Source organism: Ambystoma mexicanum, chromosome 4q (assembly GCF_040938575.1).
Source record: "Ambystoma mexicanum isolate Mex_15411 chromosome 4q, UKY_AmexF1_1, whole genome shotgun sequence".
Lineage (NCBI taxonomy): Eukaryota > Metazoa > Chordata > Amphibia > Caudata > Ambystomatidae > Ambystoma > Ambystoma mexicanum.
This window is the reverse complement of record NC_090928.1, coordinates 186363457-186383182: the sequence shown is the minus strand read 5'-3', so window position 1 is coordinate 186383182 and position 19726 is coordinate 186363457. Positions and strand designations below refer to the sequence as shown.

Below are 19726 nucleotides of genomic sequence, written 5' to 3'. Positions count from 1 at the left end.
ATCAGAGAAGAGAAGAATAGTCACAAAGCAGAACCATAATGATGAAAACAAGTTGGAACCCCATAGTAGATATCCAGCATCCAAACACATGCATCAATCAGGGGGTCGGATTAACATAAAAGCATGATATCTACAATCTGTAAAATGCAGCACTATAGCTGCATTACCATATTATGGCTGCACTACCACACCCCTTTCTAGCAGCTCTGCTGGTAGAGAAGCAGGAGCACCTCCCCCCACCCCCAAGCAGGCAGCCCAGCAGCCTGCCTAACAGTTTGTCTATCAAGCAGCCATAAACCTGGCGTAAAGCCCCCATGAGCAGGCAAAATATTACCCTGCTCAGCAGCTGCACCAGCACAGGAGCAAGAGAATACAAGTCTAGTGTTTACAGGCCCAGGTTGTCCCCTCTAGATCTGATTGAGCAGCAGGTACTCTGCTGCATATCACTGCCATACAGTGACCCACGGCTGACATCTTGTGAGTCATAGAATCGAAAAGAAGATGATAACAACAATATAACTGCCCCCACCGTTCTAGTTGCTTCCAGTCAGCCACTACAATGTGAGTACACTCGTTACATGGCGTTGTGACACTTGCAAATTGGCATCACGCAGACATGCCTATCCTGAATTCTCGTACAGGTCCTACATACCATGTGTGTATCACCACAACAGATGCGCCACTGAACCAACTGTACTGAATGGAAATGAACCCAGATATTGGTGGGTTTTCTCATGCGGTCAGTGTCTTGGGCTCCACACAGATGCCCCCTGCAGCACACAGGAACAGAGAGCATGTCTTCATTAACAGGCACACGCATGACGCCATCAGTGGGAAAATGGTTTGTGGCATAGACCAGCTTCTCACCCATGTGTGTGCACATTTGCCTGTAGTTGGCCCTGTGCAAAATCAGTCTGCCAAACATCATGGAGGGACTATCGTCATACCAGACCTAGCTGCTATGTTGCAATGCTACACATGTACAGAAATGCATGTCATTATTTGAGTTATCATAATTGAGCTATTGCTTATAAGCGTTCGTGCACACATCTTGGCGAATGGAAGCAAGTGATGGGACATAACCTGCACAACATAGTCTGAGGACAATTACACATGACCAGAGAAATACATTTCCATCACCCACCAATCACAAGAAAATGACATTTGAGCATGCCTTTAGCTCATAAATGACAATTCAAGGGGCTCCCATGATCTCAACAGAACTCCTGCACAGGGTGCATCGTAAAGCCCTTTTATGCTAAACCCTGCCCCCCTATGGACACTTTCACAAATCAGCCTCAGTCAAGTCAAAAGAACCACATGGCCGACTTCCCAAAATGCCACTCTAAACATTGCCTGTCTACCTAGGCTAACACACAGTCAGGACCATCCCCACTCCTTGCAGGGAACTCTTCATACACACTAAGAAAATGGATGATGACACCTCTTTGTTGGCCTATGATGCCAAGAAATAGTTGGTGCAATGGAGCACACCTCAGCACATGGAACACTATGAGTGGGCATTTTTGGTGCTCCAAAATGTTTGATACTGACAATGAACATCTGATCTTGATGCTAGCAAAGTTTGATAGGTAATTGCAGTGTTTTGTATGCACAGCACAACCTTGCCATCAGGCACAATACACCCACACTCAAGTCGGATGGTTATGAGGATAACCCTGAGAATGGGGACAATGGACATCTGGATATGTGGATTAGAAACACAATGATGATAATGTAGACTGGGTCATACAAAAGGAAATGATATGTCAGGAGGTGACATGGCAGGACACAGGATTTGGCGGTAGGCAGTAGGGGACAGTTTGACAGCAGTTTGCACCATATAATGTTGCAAGGCAATGAGGAGAGAAAGAAGAATACGAGTTACCAACACGGATGACACTGGCACCTGTTAACCTTCACTTCAGGAAGGACCTCAACACCCTGCTCTTCAAAGGACATCTTGCAAATTGCTCAATCAACTCTACTTTTCCCAGCTCTGAAGTTTCCTTCCTTTGCTTCCCTACCGATCCTTGCAACATCTACAATGCTCCAGAATGCTAGGTGAGTGTAGTCAATTGTCTGATGCCAGGAGATCAAAACTTCACAAATTAGGACCTTCAACTGTTTATATGTAGATTAAAAAAGAGAGAGCAGGTCGACAATTGGGACACACAGTAACACAATGTGACCCAAATAGACAACCCCATCCTGACCATCTGAGTATGATTGGACAGAGAAAAACTAGAAGCAGCCCAGCAGACAGAGGCCGTTGCTCATGTAATATCTTAGGATCTCGACCAAAACGCTAGGCTTCCTGTGAACGGAGTATAGCACTGGGCAACGTGCTGGTCTTGGAAGCAGAGCAACAGAGGTTTGAATCCCGGAACTGCATTTAGAAACCGAACTCAGTTATGGTATTAGGCTTGTTATAAAAAAAACTATTAAAATAAATAGGGCCAAATCATGTGACAACCCTTTGAATGACTTTTAAATGATCTGATAAAACTAACATACAGTCGCATCATCAGATAATGTCATCAAGGGTCTGGGGGTTCCTGTACTCTATGCTGCCTTCGATCGAAATATGGACTGGTAGGTACTGAGGAGGTTCTAGCCAGAACATTCAATTGAAGATCCACGGCACAATTTTGTCTCACCTAGAAAATAATTTGACTTTGTCTTACGACAGTAGGCACAAAGGATTTGTAATGAAGGTACCATGTTTACAAACTTTTGAGTAATAGGCAAAACACCCTGTCTTAAAAAGGCAATCATGAAAGATAAACAATGATCAAAAAAAGAGAAAGGTAAGATTTCATCACAGAACCAGGGAGAACTTCACCAGCATTACTGCGACAATCATAATTGGAAAAAGGGTCACATTCAGAGCATTGCTGATCAGATTTGAACTGGGGGGAGATGGATAGATTTGAAAAAGGACTATTAGTGTCATGAATTAGGGCGAACGTTTGTGAAAAATAGTCAGCAATCTCAGTGCATTGATCCGGTGTGAATGCCAGAAGCTTAATTAGAATAGTGATTTATTGTTACTAGTAAACAAAAGCTTTTGGTCTATTGGTTGAAACACTCAGGTTGTAGGCGTAGGCGTGTTTCACTATAGTCAGATGTTTTATTAGTGTTATTTTTACACCACAGGGGCTACCATGAAAACACCCTTTCATATATGTTTAAGTTTGTAATACATAATTTCCAGGGAGCTATAAAAATGGAAGTTGGCACAAGAGGAGCAGTATTATCAGTAATGGCTCCAATCTAAGAAAAATAAAACTCAAATATAGCCTGAAATGCCAGAGTCAAAGATTCAGTGGTGGGTTTCAACACCTTAAAAATGTAGGTCTGTGTTGATCTTCGGATTTATGAAAAAAGGTCCAAATGAGTCTGTTTTTAAGAGGGGGAAATCACTATATTGAATATTCCAATGAATATGTAATGTGCTTTGCACCTAATATCTTTATTTGAAGGCAAATGTCCACAACTCTTTCCATACATTTTTTAACAAATGACTTTGAATTACAAGAAGGCTGGTACAAAACTGCTATAAGGAGGCATGGATCGGCCACAGAGGCAGACAGCCACTCTCTTTACCTACTTCGTGGCAGCAGCATGAAAGGGCTTAGTTCCAGAAACTTCCCCCATCGCGTGCCCCCTGGTTGTGATCTATTGTGATGGAAACCTTCCTAAGGAATTGGTCTGGTGCTATGGATCTTGGAGGATGGTGTGGATTGAACTGATATGCAGCATAGTTTTCTCCCAGCCCTCTTCATATCTGGTTGCTGTGAAACACAAACAGAGGCTCACAGGACACCTTGTTTCCTGCTGATCTGGCTATATGCCTCCTGACAATATGGATCCTGTGCACTGAGATCCTGAAACATCAAGGTCATCAGAGGAACCAATCCCTGCAGTGCAGAACTGCCAGCAGACCCGCACATCGGTGTACTCACTGTGGGACATGAGGCAGGCGCATGATGGGTGAAGGCGCAGCAACATTCCTAGCTGGAAACATCACAGTGGGCAGTGCCATGGGCCCTGGCCTCAATAAAGGAGGTATTAATTAGTGTGTCAGGTAGATGCAAGATGCAGGGGCTCATCGAAACATTAGTGGCTATAATTGGTCCAGAAGGGGTCTTGTTCCAAACAGAGGAAGCTCAATCTGCTGTCAGGAAGTAGAACAGTGGGTCCAGAAGTAAGAGGACGTCTTTAAAGACAGAGAGCAATCTGATTACCCTCAGTTGAGCACCAAACAAATGAGTGAAAGCACATGCAATATAAGAATCTGGTCAAGAATGCTTCAATTATCCATTAATGTGGGTTGAAGGAACCGTCATGGACTGTCAGTCACTGGTGAGAGCCTGTGAATAGAGAGGTTGACAGTTACAAATGCAGAAAGAAGACTTAAAAAGCCGGAAACAGGGAACTGGGCAGAGGAGAAAATCACAATGAGGTTACAGATACATCAATGTGAGAAGCAAGTGAAAGAGTTCCTGACACTCACCATCTCACTCTTTACTGAGAACAAGAGAGCTTGGGTGGCTTTCTTAAAGAATGGAGAATCTGCATACAGTCACATCCATGCAGTGCGTTTCAGATTCCTGAAAGATGTTGATGGTGTGGACTGGAAGTGCTTCTGTACCACTTTGCTGTGAGAGAAGCTGGATCCCAGTGCACAGAAAGATCACTAGACTAGATGGAAGCAGCTTCTGAGTGGTGGGGAGAATATGTGGAAGGGGAGAGGGAAACTGGTCTTCCTATGGATTTCACCCTCAAGCTCAGCAAACATGGCCTAACTGGGATCCATGGCAGAAATGGATGAGATATTTGAGAGGATGATATCTGATAAGGGGATACTCTTTCATGAGGTGAAGATTGGTTGTATCTAGCCCCTTGTTGGTGAGGATACCAAGCAGAGGTTGAGAGCTGTGAGGCCATTTTAAAAGGCTTTTGTGGAACACGAGTATTTTTTCCTACAAAGTTCACGGTGGTGAGATTGAATGATCCATTGTTGTTTTGGAATTCAGATAATTTCAGGGTCTTGTTGGAGTTTCTACAAGACTAGTAGTAGGGGAAATTAGTGGATGATTATACAGAAATGGCCTCTGATCAAATGGGGAGTGCAAGTGTTTACTGAAAAGGTGGCAAGACTTTGCCTAGTCTGAGTGGGGCTGGAGGAGTTTACACAGTACTTAATTTGTAAATAAAATAAGTGCCAGGGCCCACATATTCTCTAGCACTCCTGTGACACTGCGGATGCGCCCCACTGCTGCCACTACCCATAGCTGACCCCCCACAGTGTTGACATATTTTTGGTTACACTACAGCTTACACCTGCTCTTTGTGGTTGATGCATGCACTGACTATCACCACTTAATAATTAAAGCGAGATGGAGAAAATAAGTGCCAGGGCTCAAAAATAAGTGCCAGGGCTGAGCCCTGAAAAACACCCCCAAAAATGAAGCACTGAATTTACCTCTCCTAGTCTGGGCTATCCTGTTTGGCCTGATGTTGCAACCTCAAAGGTATACTTGATTTGTGGACCTTTACTAAGGTAGTTTTGTGGGACCGGTGGAACTTTTGTTTTGATAAAGAATGGGAACCTTATGTTTTTTATTGCAGGAGTTACTTCCCATGCATCCCATAATAGAAATTTTGCAATCTTGTGAGGTATTGCACCTGGGTTGTGTGAGCAGCCAATCAGGTTTGCTCCAAATATTTGCTTTACCTGCAGGTATATGCCCGTGCTCATAGAAATCTGGTGTCTGCTTAAGCCTACACCCTCAATGTCTGTGCTGGCCTTAGAACCACACATGTCTCCCCCTGCATCAAACTCCACCTTGTTCTCCCTCCATGAAATGTCAATCCCTTTCCGAATGCTGCCTTTGCCTTACTGGCCACCTCCAATTAAGCTTCCCTCTTTATGACACAGCCCGTGACCACCATGGAAATGGAGAGGGGATCTGCACGGAACCCCGGCAGCCATTACCATATTAGCTATCTCAGTTGTACTTTTATTTTTTGTGAATAAATACGGCTCACACCATCTCTGATGCTTCTGTTTCCTCACAAAAAATAGTACCTTAGCTTTGCAGATGGTTACCCTGTGTCACTAGTAAAATTAAAGGGCGCAACATGGAGCTGAGTTGGCAATAAGGGCTTAATGAGTGAAGGCTCATGCTTAGCTTGGTCTTATCACCCCTGGTCAGTGGGCCATTATCAACCAGGTCTGCTCCTTTCATTGACAACTAATGCTAAAAGATTGTGATGTCCAATGACAGTGTGATCCCCACTTAATGTTAGTACTTTGGTTTTTACAAAATGCTAATATAAATGTATTCTAAGAAACATTGTGTTAATAACTGTGTTAAAAGAAGGAATCAAGGTTGCCATCAGGAAGTTTTGTCTCGTTGTTATGATGCCTTTAGCCAATTGATATGATAGACTTGGTTGGTCCTCAGGTGATGGTCTTGTTGAACCCGATAGTTGTGGTCACAGAACAGCTGTGCGATTTTATAACTTACTTTCTGATCTTGGCAGCAAGGTTAGGACCTGATCACCTAACTACAACTTCCTCAGTTGAGTTCCTGGCTCATATAACCTCATCTGTTTCTATTGGAAATCCTACAGTTGCTGCTGGACACGACATATGATCATTCTTAGCCAGTCTTGAGTAGCTTGAACAAACTCCTGTTGTCCATCTCTGTACCCAGATCTTCTTCCCTTCCTTCCTTCAGTATGTGCAGGCAGTCATGGGATGGCCTCCCGTAGACCAGTTGGAAGGGAGAATAGCCCATCGAGGCTTATTGTGTCTTCGTATAGGAAAATGCATTGGGCCTCATTACAAGGTCAGCAGTAATCGCCGGCACGACCAACGGGTTGCAGCTGACCTCATAACACCGTTTCCAGCACCTAGCTTACCAGTGCCACCGGGATATTACAAGTCCCGGCGGACCGGGAAGCTAGGTCCCGGAAAATTTTAGTCCCCATTCCCGTGGAGTCCCATAGGACTCCACAGGACTGGCTTTACAGAAGCACCGTTATTAACGGTGCCTCTGCTTCCATGATGTGTCTGCCTACCGGGGCCGCTGCGTCAGTCAGGGTCAAACCTTTCAGACGCAGTGGACCCGTCAGGCAGACACGGAGTGTGACTGACAAGTAACAAGGGTGCCGGTAAGCTTACCAGCACCAGTGATTCCGGACCGCCACACTCATAATGAGGCCCATTGTCTTTGTAATCGAAACAATGTGGGCAATGCATATAAGTTAATAATGGACAGTCAAAGTCTAATTTTCCCATATCAGGGACAAAATCTCTCGGACTTCAATCATATACTCTCCTTCACATAACCATGGTCATATTGAAATTTTGTTCATAAACACATTTTCAAACAAATAACGATGTACATACAAATTGATTCAATCTTAACATTTTATATTACAAGAATACTAGTAGAGACAATCACATTTCTTCAATATTTAAATGTTGTACAAAGTGCAATCATGCTTAAAGTGCTAATGAGTGTCAATAATGTGGAATATTCATAATACAATGTATGGCTAGAGGGGAAACGCAATTTCATAACTAGCACACCCACCTCAACAAAAGTAAGAACCATAGTCCTAATGCCAACTAGTCATGAAGAATCATCTCTCCAATACACATAACTCAATGGTATACTACTAGTTTCGTCGACATAGCCAGAATAGGCCTGTAATCTTTAGGTCTAGCAAAAAGGATGGGTATCCCCTACACCGTGGACCAGGGGAACTATGTGATTAACAAAAGAAAGGGGTTGGAGGTCACACGATAATACAATAGTTCAAATAATTAAATGACTCAAGTGGGTAAATGGGCGATAAGAGACATGGACAGGTCAAAAATCAAATTCACATATTTTATTCAATTTGTACAAAAGTCACAATAAAAAACATGTTATTAGTCCACACAATAACATTTTCTAAAATGCATATAAATACATATATCAAAAAAGTTGTAGAAAAAAGTTAAAAGACTATCTAATACAAGCACTGCTATATATAATACATATAACCACTGTATGTCTAAACCAATTGGACAAAACATTTTTGTCCAAAAAGTGCACTTTTTGACAACCTTTTTGCACTGACTCTTTTTTGTCCAATTGGTTTAGACATACAGTGGTTTTAAATGTAATCAAATGGAATCCCCTTTGTAAAACCTTGCATTATATATTTACAATATGTCATTTTCTTTGATAGATACTCTCTGTTGTTCATGCGATCAAATTCTCCTGCCTTTTTTAAAAATATGTTGGATTGCCAGACCCCTATTTCCTGGTGATTCTGCCGTAAAGCCTATTTCTTCATGAAATGTTCTAATATCCATTAAGCATTTTTGCATTACACCTGTTGGAATAGCCAGGCTTAGCATATCTTTATAACAACTATATATATTATCTGACTTTTCACTCAATTCCTCAATTAACATAAAGAAGATACTCCTGCAAATTTTACTTCTAGAATCCATATTCATAAATCCTAATTCACAGCTTAAGGCCTCTATGTGTGTACTGCGGAAAAGCTCCAACATTTTCGGCCATTATTTACCCTGACATTTTCTTTACCATATTGTTTCTTTGTTTGTCAGGATTTTTGACCCATATAGTGCAATGGGGACAATACAAGCAGTATAAAGTTTAATTAGGCCCTCCATGGAGGATCCAGCACTTTGAGATACAAATTATCTAACAGCATTGAATTTTTTGTGGCTATGCCAACAATACTTTGTGTCGTTAGTTTAAAATCGCGATTTTTATAAAAGTCCATTCCCAGATATTTATATTTTTCATCTATGTCAATGCGGGTGTAGTTAATTTTCCAAACACATTTCTTTGATTTCTTTCTCTGTGCTTCCATTCTCCACCATTAATTTGGGTTTTTTCAAATTGATTATCAAATCATTCAATTTAGAATGTTGATACAGAGCCACCAAACTACGCTGCCGCCTCATGGGCGTTCGATCAAATATAACCGTATCGTCAGTGTAGGTGAGCCACCCCACTGTACTATTTATGATAAGACATGATAGGTTATGATAGGGTATTTATAACATGCTTAATACCCAGAGGTTTCTAAGCGCGGACCCGGGGATCGAACCTATGGTGCTCCGTGTCGTTTTGCTTCCAAGGTGAGCACGTTGCCCCCGAGCTATCCCCCGAGACATTTCCTATCTTTCGGTTAAAATTCTGACAACCATTCAATATACCCTTCAAATCTGACACATACAGATTAAACAATGTAGGGACCATTGTACCCCTTTGTTTTAATCCGTGGTTAGTCTTTATGGGCTCACCCATCAGGCCATATTGGTCATTTCTAACCTGAGCTGTAGTGTCTGAATATAATGCTTGTATGGGTGAGTCCCATAAAACACTTTGTTCCTGTTTGCCTACTCTGCATGTGGTGACATTGAAACACTGTATCACCACCTTAAGTATTTCTTAACGGGGAACAGTGCTTCTTTAAAGATGCATAGTCTGAAGATGCAACTGTGTCTAAACATCATTGAAGGGAAATACATGCTCTAGAAAAGAAAGGTATATTTTCCCATTCTGGATCTGCCCAGCGAGCGTTTTGGGCTCTCTCAGTTCGAGAGGGGTGTGTTCAGGGTGATTCTGTGACTGCCCCTGCCATCCACCACTGGATACTCCCCATAGCTACCCCAGGCCAGTAGTCTACATCCTTAGGGAGGCCTCCATCCCCTGAATCTCCACCCTTTGGCCCCCAGAACCATGCATGGGACCTCATCACAGTTCCTATTGTAAATGTGTACATTAATCACATGGCATGGCACTAGACCCTTATTGTGAATCGTATGTATCTCTATCCTATAAGCTCAGTCCCCGATATATGTCTCATTGTACTACTCCTTCATCAACTGGTCTACTTTCATGACTATATCCACCCTCTATTGTAAAGGCACCCTAGCCAGGATGGCCTCTGTCATTTGTAGTACCTCCTTTCGTGTCATTTCTTTAAAGAATGATATCCATGATGTTCATTAAATATAATAAATATGGATAGCCCACCCTCTAGATGTGGCTATGGGTTGGCTGGTTTTCGGGGCTATTCCACTTCCGTAGAATGACAGTGTGATTAACAGTTTGAAAAATCAAGACGCACTGTTTAGAACTTTTTGGGAAACTGAACTTTGTATTTCTTTTTCCTTTTCAGAGATCAGGGGAGAGAAACAACTTGCAACGGGCACACCAGGCAGAGTTCACACATATGTATGAGAATCCCAGCACGCAGTAAACATGCATTGAACGTGTACAGGCAAGAAAAGGCGATCCGGGCAAGGTCTTCATATGGCTGCGTCTCTGCATGATCGTACCCACTGCACCGTTCAATGGGTCCTTTTCTCAGAACAAAAGGACTACACTTTGCACTAATATTCTTATTTGGCTAAAATAGAAATATTTTCTGTAGTTAAGGATCGAAGTGTTTCATGTTGTTCTCTTCTGTGTTTATTTATGGGGCATTGGGAAGAGAGTATTTCAGTTTTGTCACTTTTCAGATTTGAAAAGGGAGGTCCTGGAATCAGAGGTAAAAGTGTAACAAGAAAGTAGTGAATACTTGACCCTCAGACTGCATGGAGCTACATGTTTTAAGGCGTGGCCAGGCAGGGTGTGCGGACTGCCCAGTGGCTGGAAAAAGATGGGGGTCCTCTTGGTTTTTTTCTCATTTTGATCTCTTCAGTCAAGAGAGATTTCATGTAGGATATAATTGCTTTGAGGGGTTTTCCTGTTGAAAATTCTAAATATTCTGTTAATGTGTGGGGAGGTGAACGTTTAGATGCCAACCAGATATATCGTTGCACAAAACTTCCATATTCATTTAATTTATAATAGTTCAAGTTGTAAAGAACTTCCATTTTTTCAAAAAAATTTAATTCACAGGGAGAGAAAGTCCACACGTTTGGATGTAGCAATATATTTCTGTGAAATGCACCCCTTTGCCTCTATACAGGCCTTACAAGATGCTGATGGAGATGCTGGCAATGGCCCCGATGGGATCCAGCAGTAGTGGTGCTTATGTGAACAATAAAGTTATACACATTTGCGTCAGCAAAAAGTGGAAAGTGTGGAGAAGGTGAACATTATCATCAAAAGGATACCTAGAGATACGTAGATCAGGGAAACAAGGTGCTTGCTTCCCGCATATAGCTGCTGCCAAGCCCTTTAAGGGTAAGGCAATAGGTGCAAAATGTGATCAAAACATGCTACCTCAGAAGCTCGAGTGATTAGCCAAATGTGGCGATATGTTTTACCTGCAAAAGGTATGGTTCGGGACCTGTTATTATGACTGTAAAAAGCTATCAGCTGTAAAAAAAAAAAAGAAAGATGAATGCAGTTCCTGTAAATTATCGCTCACTTCGAGCACTGCCTGGAAGAGAAAATAGACTGCGGTTTTGATAAGTGTTTCTGAAGTGGTACAGAATGTGTTTTTGTTCTTCGGTGGTCCACTTTTGTCCTTTGGTAATCCCTCCCTCTAGTTGTTGATTGCGCTGGCATAAAAATGCAATTGTCTAGATCAATGGGTAATATTGCTTGGTGAACACAAATGTGTTAATCTCCATCACTTCCCAATCACACCTTCAACGCTTCCCAACTAATAATCATGCAAACAACTTTTTTTGTGATTTTCATGTTTTTTTCTCATAGACTAGTGTATTCGAATCTGACGTGCTATTTTGCAGTTCAGAGAATTAAAAAAAAATGTTCCTACATTTGAATAATAGACTTTTCTTTTTGGAGTGGAAAAAGCTTGACTCCTCCAAAGCTTCCCTTCCCTTTCTCCTGTAGCAATACATGAATGGGCATGCATTTGTCCTTTTAAGCCATGTCCGCCCCTACCCTCCTCTACTCTCTTTTTAGGCCTCTCTCAAGATGGGATGGAGGGGGAACAGATCTGCAAAGGGAGTGCTATAAAGGCCGAGCAGGTTCATGAGGTTAGTGAAGGGTTGAGGTGTAAGGAGCTGGGTTTTGACGGGGGGGCACATCTTCTACATTTCCTTTTAGTGTAAATCTGTTTCATGTCAAGCTTGGACAATAGTAGCATAGAAATCCATCACCTGCAATGCCTGTCTTTTCAAGGCTGACCAAGCTTGAACATGCAGCCTAGTTTCACAGATGCATAGCTCAACCATGTGGAATATAATAGGCCTGTGCAGGGCGGATGAAGGAACAGAAGCATTGAAAAAATGCACATGGAAACCAAAACATACCATAAAAACAGCACACTCTTGCCTCAGATGAAGAACTCAAATGACCCCACCCCACATGGTCTCTCCCAGAGAGTACCCTAAAATGTGCTAGACGCTAGGGACCCGATAAGCCTCTCCTTCCCAATGGAATATAGTCATCAAAGTTAAAAGACGGCCTTTGAACGCCCCCCCCCCCATTTCCAGAAACCATGGGGCTGATTCTCAAACATGTCCAATGGTCCAAAGGTGCAGATGCCCGTAAGCATCTCAGACAGGCACCTGCAGCCTTATACCTGAGTCACACCAAAGCTTGAGCCAATATAGAGATGGCTGGAGCACGCTTGAGATACCCTTGAGCAAGTGTTTGTCAATTGCTTTGCTTGGTAAGTTAACACAACATTGCAGTGGATTGGGGGTGGTGGGGGTCTAATAGAAGCATACACTACATGGATGAGCGCTTCACTACCTACCCCAAAACCCAATGAAATACCTGACCTTCTTCGTCACACCATCCTCTATAGTGTGTATTGGCCTCCTATAAAAAAGCAAAACTACACTTCGAGATATGCCACCCTCACCCAACTCCCTTGTGCGTGTAGCTGCAGCAGGAAAATATAATGAACAACTGCCAGCCTGCCACCTTCCCTTACCTCCCTCGTGGTTTCCTCCGATCAGTCCTCGCCGAAACCGAACCGAAACCACAAATAACTGGATTCCTGATACACCGCTGAATCTCACGTGAGTGTGTGCCACCGACGCACTCCTTACCCCTTTGGCCAAGAAGCGACTCGCAGACATTACAGGAGCAACAGCCTGTCGGCTTTGCAGTGCCATGGACTCTAGGCAATGAATGGTATTAACATAACTGACCTAGAAACATTTGACCTAAAACATTTGATCACATTTTATTTACCCTTTTTGAGTCAAATGTAATTAAATATATATATTGGGGTGGGTAAGGGCATAGATTAGGTTGAGGGGAAGTGGGGTGGGTTGCGGGGTCCCCCCCACATTTTAGAATGAAAAAAGTTCAAATAAATGTGATCAAATGTGATTAGGTCAACAAATGTTTCAGGTCAAATAGACCCAAACCTAATGAAACTGCTGGGACGTGCTTGCCATTAGTGCTGTGATAGGGCAGGTGCCGCAGTTCTGTAAAATGAGCATGCTTGCGGCACCAGCAGCATGTTAGTTTTATATAGTTGCCCCGGCACTCGCAGGACATCCTCTAATCCCTTCCCTCCACACTACCACTGACTCCAAGAGTCACTCGATACCCCCAGTTAGTCTATGCTCTGGCACCCATGCACTTTCACACCCACCCCCCACTATATGCCCCCCTAGGTGCTACATTGATGTGTACATTTTGCTCCTAGGCTCCATTGTTCTCTTGCTTCCTCAGGCTTACCTTCTAGTTGCAAAATGGGCACGGTGCTACTTAATTCCACGTTGTACCATTTTAATTTTTACATATTTTAAACACGTTTTTGTCAATTTCATGTACTGAACAACATTTGGGAATTATTGGGAATACTGGTGTCATTTTGAGATGATTAAAGTCCTTTTTTCTTAGTTCTCAAATTAACTCAAAAATCCCCTTTTCCTAAAATGGTATTTGTGAACCTATATTTAATACAGGAGGTGTTTTAAAAAAGTGAATTCTCAATTTTCTTGGAAAATTAACAATTGTGAATGTTATTTTGCAACACTTTACTCATTTTTCAGCCAAATGAAAGTTCAGATATATGATTTTATAATTGAAACAATAACAAGTGATGAAGATTAGATTTTACAAATTGTCATAAATTGTCATAAATGTCATATAAAAAAAGATTCAATTAAAATCAAAGCTATAATTCAGTGGTTTTAACCATGACTTGAAAACATTTGATTATAAGTGAACTTGTGTTCAAACCTCATCAGGTCAGGACAATACTGTAAAATCTAGAAATCTTTGATTTTCTCATCAACCGCTTCTATGGGAATGTGTTTCTTGTGAGTCTGGGTGTTGGAGGGGGGTGAAATATTTTGCATAGTATCTGAACTTTTCCCAGTTAGGAAGGCATTCTGAAAAATGAAGGATGAGGCAAGTGGAGACGGGAAGCCAGATGCCTGCCTGGGAAAAATTCCCACTGACCTAGGATCTCCATAATGTTCCCTACATACCAACATAAACATGTCTTTCTGAAAGTCCTGGGAAAAATGTGTATGCAAAAGGGGAATATCTCTAGGTTTAATTTCTAAATAATAAATGCAAGTCTACAAACATCTGAATACTAATTAATGTGAGCTAAACATTCTCAGGGTTTTACTACTGTATTATTAAGATTTAAATGCACTGAACAAACAAAATTGTGTAATATGTGTGCAGATTGTTACTCTTGTTGTGAAAAATAATTAAAACTGCAGAAAAAAGGTAGATAATCTGTTAAAAACTCCTAGAGACCTTTACAGCTCATCTCTGAACAAACCAGGTACACATGATTAGTTGTAATGTTTGGATACTTTTTAGTGAAACAAACTATTTGCTCTGAAGGTTTATAATGTATTGCCAAATGTAGAACTGTATGACAAAGATATCTGCTCACCTTGAATGTCACATTTTGTTTGTTGAATCTTCGTGAAATGTGATACTTTTCTAATGTATGTAATTTATTAAAAGTTTTTAATCTGTAATTTGTTCTTATTTAATAAAGAAAAAACATTTTACATTTTGCATTTTTGCAATGAAGTTGTAGACATATTTTTCAAATAAGCTATGATGATAAACAGTTTGCAAAGATGTTTTTATGGCTGCCATGCCAATTTCCTTAGAGGGCACCCTGAGTGTCGGGATGTATGAATGTGAGTTTAATGATCATGTCGCTATGCAGCATGCAATGTATAGGATTAACCTCCAAATTTGGAAGACAAATGCAATTAACAACTGTGGATGCTTCATGAAGCTGCATAGCTATTAAGGGAAGATTAGTTTATTTCAGAATTTGGTGATATGATTCTGGTGCTGCAACATTTATTAGTGGAGCATAGCAAAAAAGGCTATCTTCTCGGAGTTGGAGAGAGAGAGAAAGAAATTGTGATTCAGGAAAGAGATCTGTAGGTGTATGAAAAGGGCACACAAACACCATGTTAGCAGCCTTCCAGAATGTACAACTTCTCATGGTTGGCGGAGGCAGTCTGGAAGAAACAAAGAAGGCCCACATACAGTAGCATAGATAGAGGATATGGATTAAAAGTTACCAGAAAAGTGCACATATCGGAAGTGGACATATAGGTTCAAAGACTGAGATTAGAAGAGGGCCAAGATAGTGACATTGCCATATATTATCCAGTAAACATATTACCATTACATATGTAGCAGCAACATTGCAGTCAGTTAAACTATGAGTGAGTTTTTTTCCAAGGAATTGTTCTGAGAACTAAATAACTCTTAAGGGCTGATAATATTGAAATATTTAGGAAGTGACAATTATGATAGCATAGGTTCTATGAAGTTCTATAAGTTACACGGATCACACACTTTGGTTAAGTGGTGAAGTAGTTCTTTGAGCCCGCTTGGTAATTTCGTCACTTGATCACTTTGTTTCTCAGTTCTTTTCATATAGCAAAGTGCTGTTCTTTGTAAAATTTTGACTTTCATGAAAGAAAGTAATACACTGTTTGTAGACTTACACAACTCACATAATGCACCAACCTGACAATATTGACAAAAGTCCCCAAAGAATCATAGTATGCAAATGGAGAATGTGTGTAGCTTTATTTTCTTCATCATGAATGGAAGTCTGCACGTACCAGTGTGTTATTTTAAAGATGGAAACACACCCAACAAACAACACTGTTTGATAGGTGTAACTACATTTTGTTTTTAAATATTTATTTATTTTTACCTTTTTTAATTCGTATTGTAACAAAATGGAGTAAATATTTGGTCATTAAATTGGTACTACATTGTTCTAATACAAACAAACCAAACATGAGAAAAGCCAGACAGAGCAATTCGAATGCAAAATGAGTGCATTTGGAAAAAAGCAATAATAACAGGGAGCATGTATCATGCATAGCCCAACCCCCCACCCTTACCCACCCCAAAGAAAGACATCCCCCATAACAAGAACTTAAGAGAAGAAAGAAGAGAAAAAGAAAGAAAACAAAACCCAGCTCAATGTTGTAGTGATAATTACGCATCATAAATCTCGCTCAGGTATAATTTCCAATTTACAATATTGGCTTTCACATTACCCATTTGCATCAGAAGGTAGGGCAAATACATTGTAGGTGCAAAACTGGCGGTAATCAAAATAAAACAACCTATCCATACCTAGAGCCCCCTATTATGACAGAGGCTCTTTCGAAGACATAGCCAGGGAAGCCCAGTCCCACCATATGCGTACGCACAAGCCACAGAACAACAAGTAACAAGCACTAACTATTTTCTTCGAAGCAATCCCATATCCGATCCGACCTGGCAGAACCATGATGATTTCTATAGGTTTGTGTAATAAAGTATATTGGATGTAGTAAAGCTGAGACTCGAGACACAGACCTGCTGTGGAGTAATTGAGCTTGATCCAGGTAGCTTATTTACATAATTACAAATGTACACCATCCAGTTTCTCTTAAGGGTATTTACAGTAGACAGGAGACAAGACATGACTGTAAAGCAGAGAAAACCCACCGGCCATCCTTCACACTCCAGCTCAGGCCCCCAACTGACACTCACAGAACATTCACTCACAGATACACCCAACATTCTCCTGAGCTGCATTCATGCATCAACATTCTAACATCAAGCACTCCAGGCCAGTGACATAAGACAAAATTCATTATAACATCTCCCTTTCATACCCTGGCACAACCATCACAACATCTCCCTTTCATAACAGTCTCAACCGCAACATCTCTCTTTCCCACAACACAAACCTTCCGACCAACAACATCCTTCCATCCAGACCCGCCACATCCGGACACAGAGTCTGCCACACTCTGGCACAAACCAAACCAAACCAAACCAATGGGCAACATTCCAAACATACAGGTGGGGAACAGGAGGGGGGGACTGCGGGTTGACACACTACGGACCCGGATGAAACTCAAACAGTGAGCAGAGCCCACAGAACTTTGTTCTGGGAATCCACACACTAAGATGCAGGAGAGGGGTGTTGCCATAACCAGACAACGTTTACAGGAGGGATGCACTGATCGCACTCCTTCCACTCTCACAAGCAAAACATAGTCAGCTACAACCAGCTCCCACTTATTGCCACACACACACCCCACAGAATCACAACCATGAAAAGCAAACCAACTTCCAACCATTCCAACATAAGACACATGCACGCTGCCTCATTCGCTCAGTGCAGACATACGTAAACGGGGACGGTGGAACGAAGCAGACATATACAGTGGAACCTCTCAACAACAGGCAAGTCATTCATCTCACCCGCGCCACGTACGTCCTTACCAGTATACTCATGCATGCGTCAATCAAACCACAACCAAACCATAACACTACCAGACTCGCTCACAAAGAAACATTTAAACACATATATCGTGCTCCTGGTAGCACTGCAAACTTAAAATATGAGCTGAACTTCAAAAACCTAATTAAACTAAATACAACCTGCAGGAATCTATGCATGTGTACATTTTCTTTTGTAATCCAATCTACAAATCAGCATGCAATAAACATTTTCCATTTGACCTGAAACCTCAAACCTTATGTTTGTAATTTTTCTCTGACCCAACACTCCAAACGTTTTTTTGTTTGGTAACTCTTTCCCTTAGACCTTGAAATCCCAAACCTCTTTGTTTGGTATCTCATTAATTTTCCTTTAAATAAATTCCACTTACCATACTTTATTTAGAGTGTACCAGTTACCATGTGTACCTCTAATTTGAGCGTATACGTTCACCTATTCCAAATGTACCTCCTAACAGAGTGTACCAATTTGCCGTTATAACATATAACCTGACTTCAAGTATTAACATTGGTGCACAAGTTATACTTGGGATGACAAATAATGTGCTCCACATTGGGCCACAACACATCACACACCATAAAGAGACAACGGCCCGACAAATTCTCAGGTTCTTCACTTTACCTGAGTACTGTAGATGTCCACTAATTCCATTGAACATCAAAAATATTGAACTCAAAAATAACATTATAACGTGTTCGCCTCAATAATTCTCATTGCATCAAAAATTTGCATTTTTCACCAAAAGAATCTACATTATATTTGAAAAACAACATGCACAATGCTGCGACACAACAACATTCCTAAATCCATATGTGCCGGCTTGATCAGGGCCAACACAGACTAAACATATTCAAAACAACTTTACAGCAAACAATTATCTTCTACGTTTGGGGAGACATCACTATAAAACCTGTAAACAAAAATCATTATTAACATAACACGGTTTATCTTAAATCCATCCGTTTTCATTGCACAATCTGTGTGTACCGTGCTATTTTTCTCTTTGTTCAACATGTCAGTTTTTTTTCTAATTAACTAAAGTTTTCCTCCTGCAACATGCAACATTATTTGTCATTTTACTTGGCTCCTTTGATGTCCAGTCACATTATGGCTGGCATCTTCAACACCTTCAATATTGATTCTATAACAACCCACATGAAAACCATAAATTGTTTTCTTTTTCTGTCTTATAAGGAGCCGTATACTCCTTGATCAATTGCACATGCTTGCATTGACAAAGCAAACATCTTGCTGATATTAGCTTCCTTCAATGGACAGCTGAGAATGCCAGGTTAATTACTTCAAAATGCACCTCTATTACGAGAAGCAGTGATCTTCAAGTGCTTCGGCTTGCGCTTATATTCTATGTGAACAGTAACTTGCTTTTCTGCATCGTGTGCCTCTATGGCATGTAATATGGAAGTCAGAACAAAGCCATCACTTCCTTGTCACGTTACGATCATAACGTGAAATAGTTCAGGTGCTCTTCTATAAACAATGATGTTCCTGCTCCTGCACTACAAACGGAGCCATGACGAGCTGAATCAATGCTTTTCAGCATTCTGTCGAACGCCAACACTCCCAGGCATTCCATACACGTCGTCATTTATTTTCCTATACACAAATGATGATAATCCCATATTGAATACGCATGTTTTTCTTCTCATTTTTGTTTCCTTACATGTGAATTCTTGGGCATCTAATATTGATGAATTGGCATAAGATCCTTACACATCTGCAGGTGGCATATTATTATCTTTGCCAACGGAGCCCTCTGGGGAAATTTCTTTTTTGACGGGGGACACCATCCCAGAAGCCAATTCTCATTATAATAGTCATAGTGCTGGGCAGGATGGTATATTATTAATGTCATGGGGGAACGGTGGGTCTCTCATTCACAGCTGTTTCCCCCCCCACAGCTCTCCTTACTGTCTTTAGTGTTGCTGCAGTTCCTCTCACTGTCTTTCTGTCCTTTTCCCTTTCT

The 19726-nt window shown here is 41.3% G+C and overlaps 1 protein-coding gene across 1 annotated transcript in view; it reads left to right on the top strand.

Moving 5' to 3' along the window:
* LOC138467575 (chitin synthase chs-2-like) overlaps positions 1 to 13193 on the top strand; it is a 299897-nt gene extending 286704 nt beyond the window's left edge. Inside the window, exon 19 of the mRNA XM_069607708.1 lies at positions 10231 to 13193. Coding sequence (XP_069463809.1) covers positions 10231 to 10311 — 81 coding nt within the window. The 3' untranslated portion in view covers positions 10312 to 13193. The remainder of the gene's footprint in view (positions 1 to 10230) is intronic.
* The last annotated feature ends 6533 nt before the right edge of the window (positions 13194 to 19726 follow it).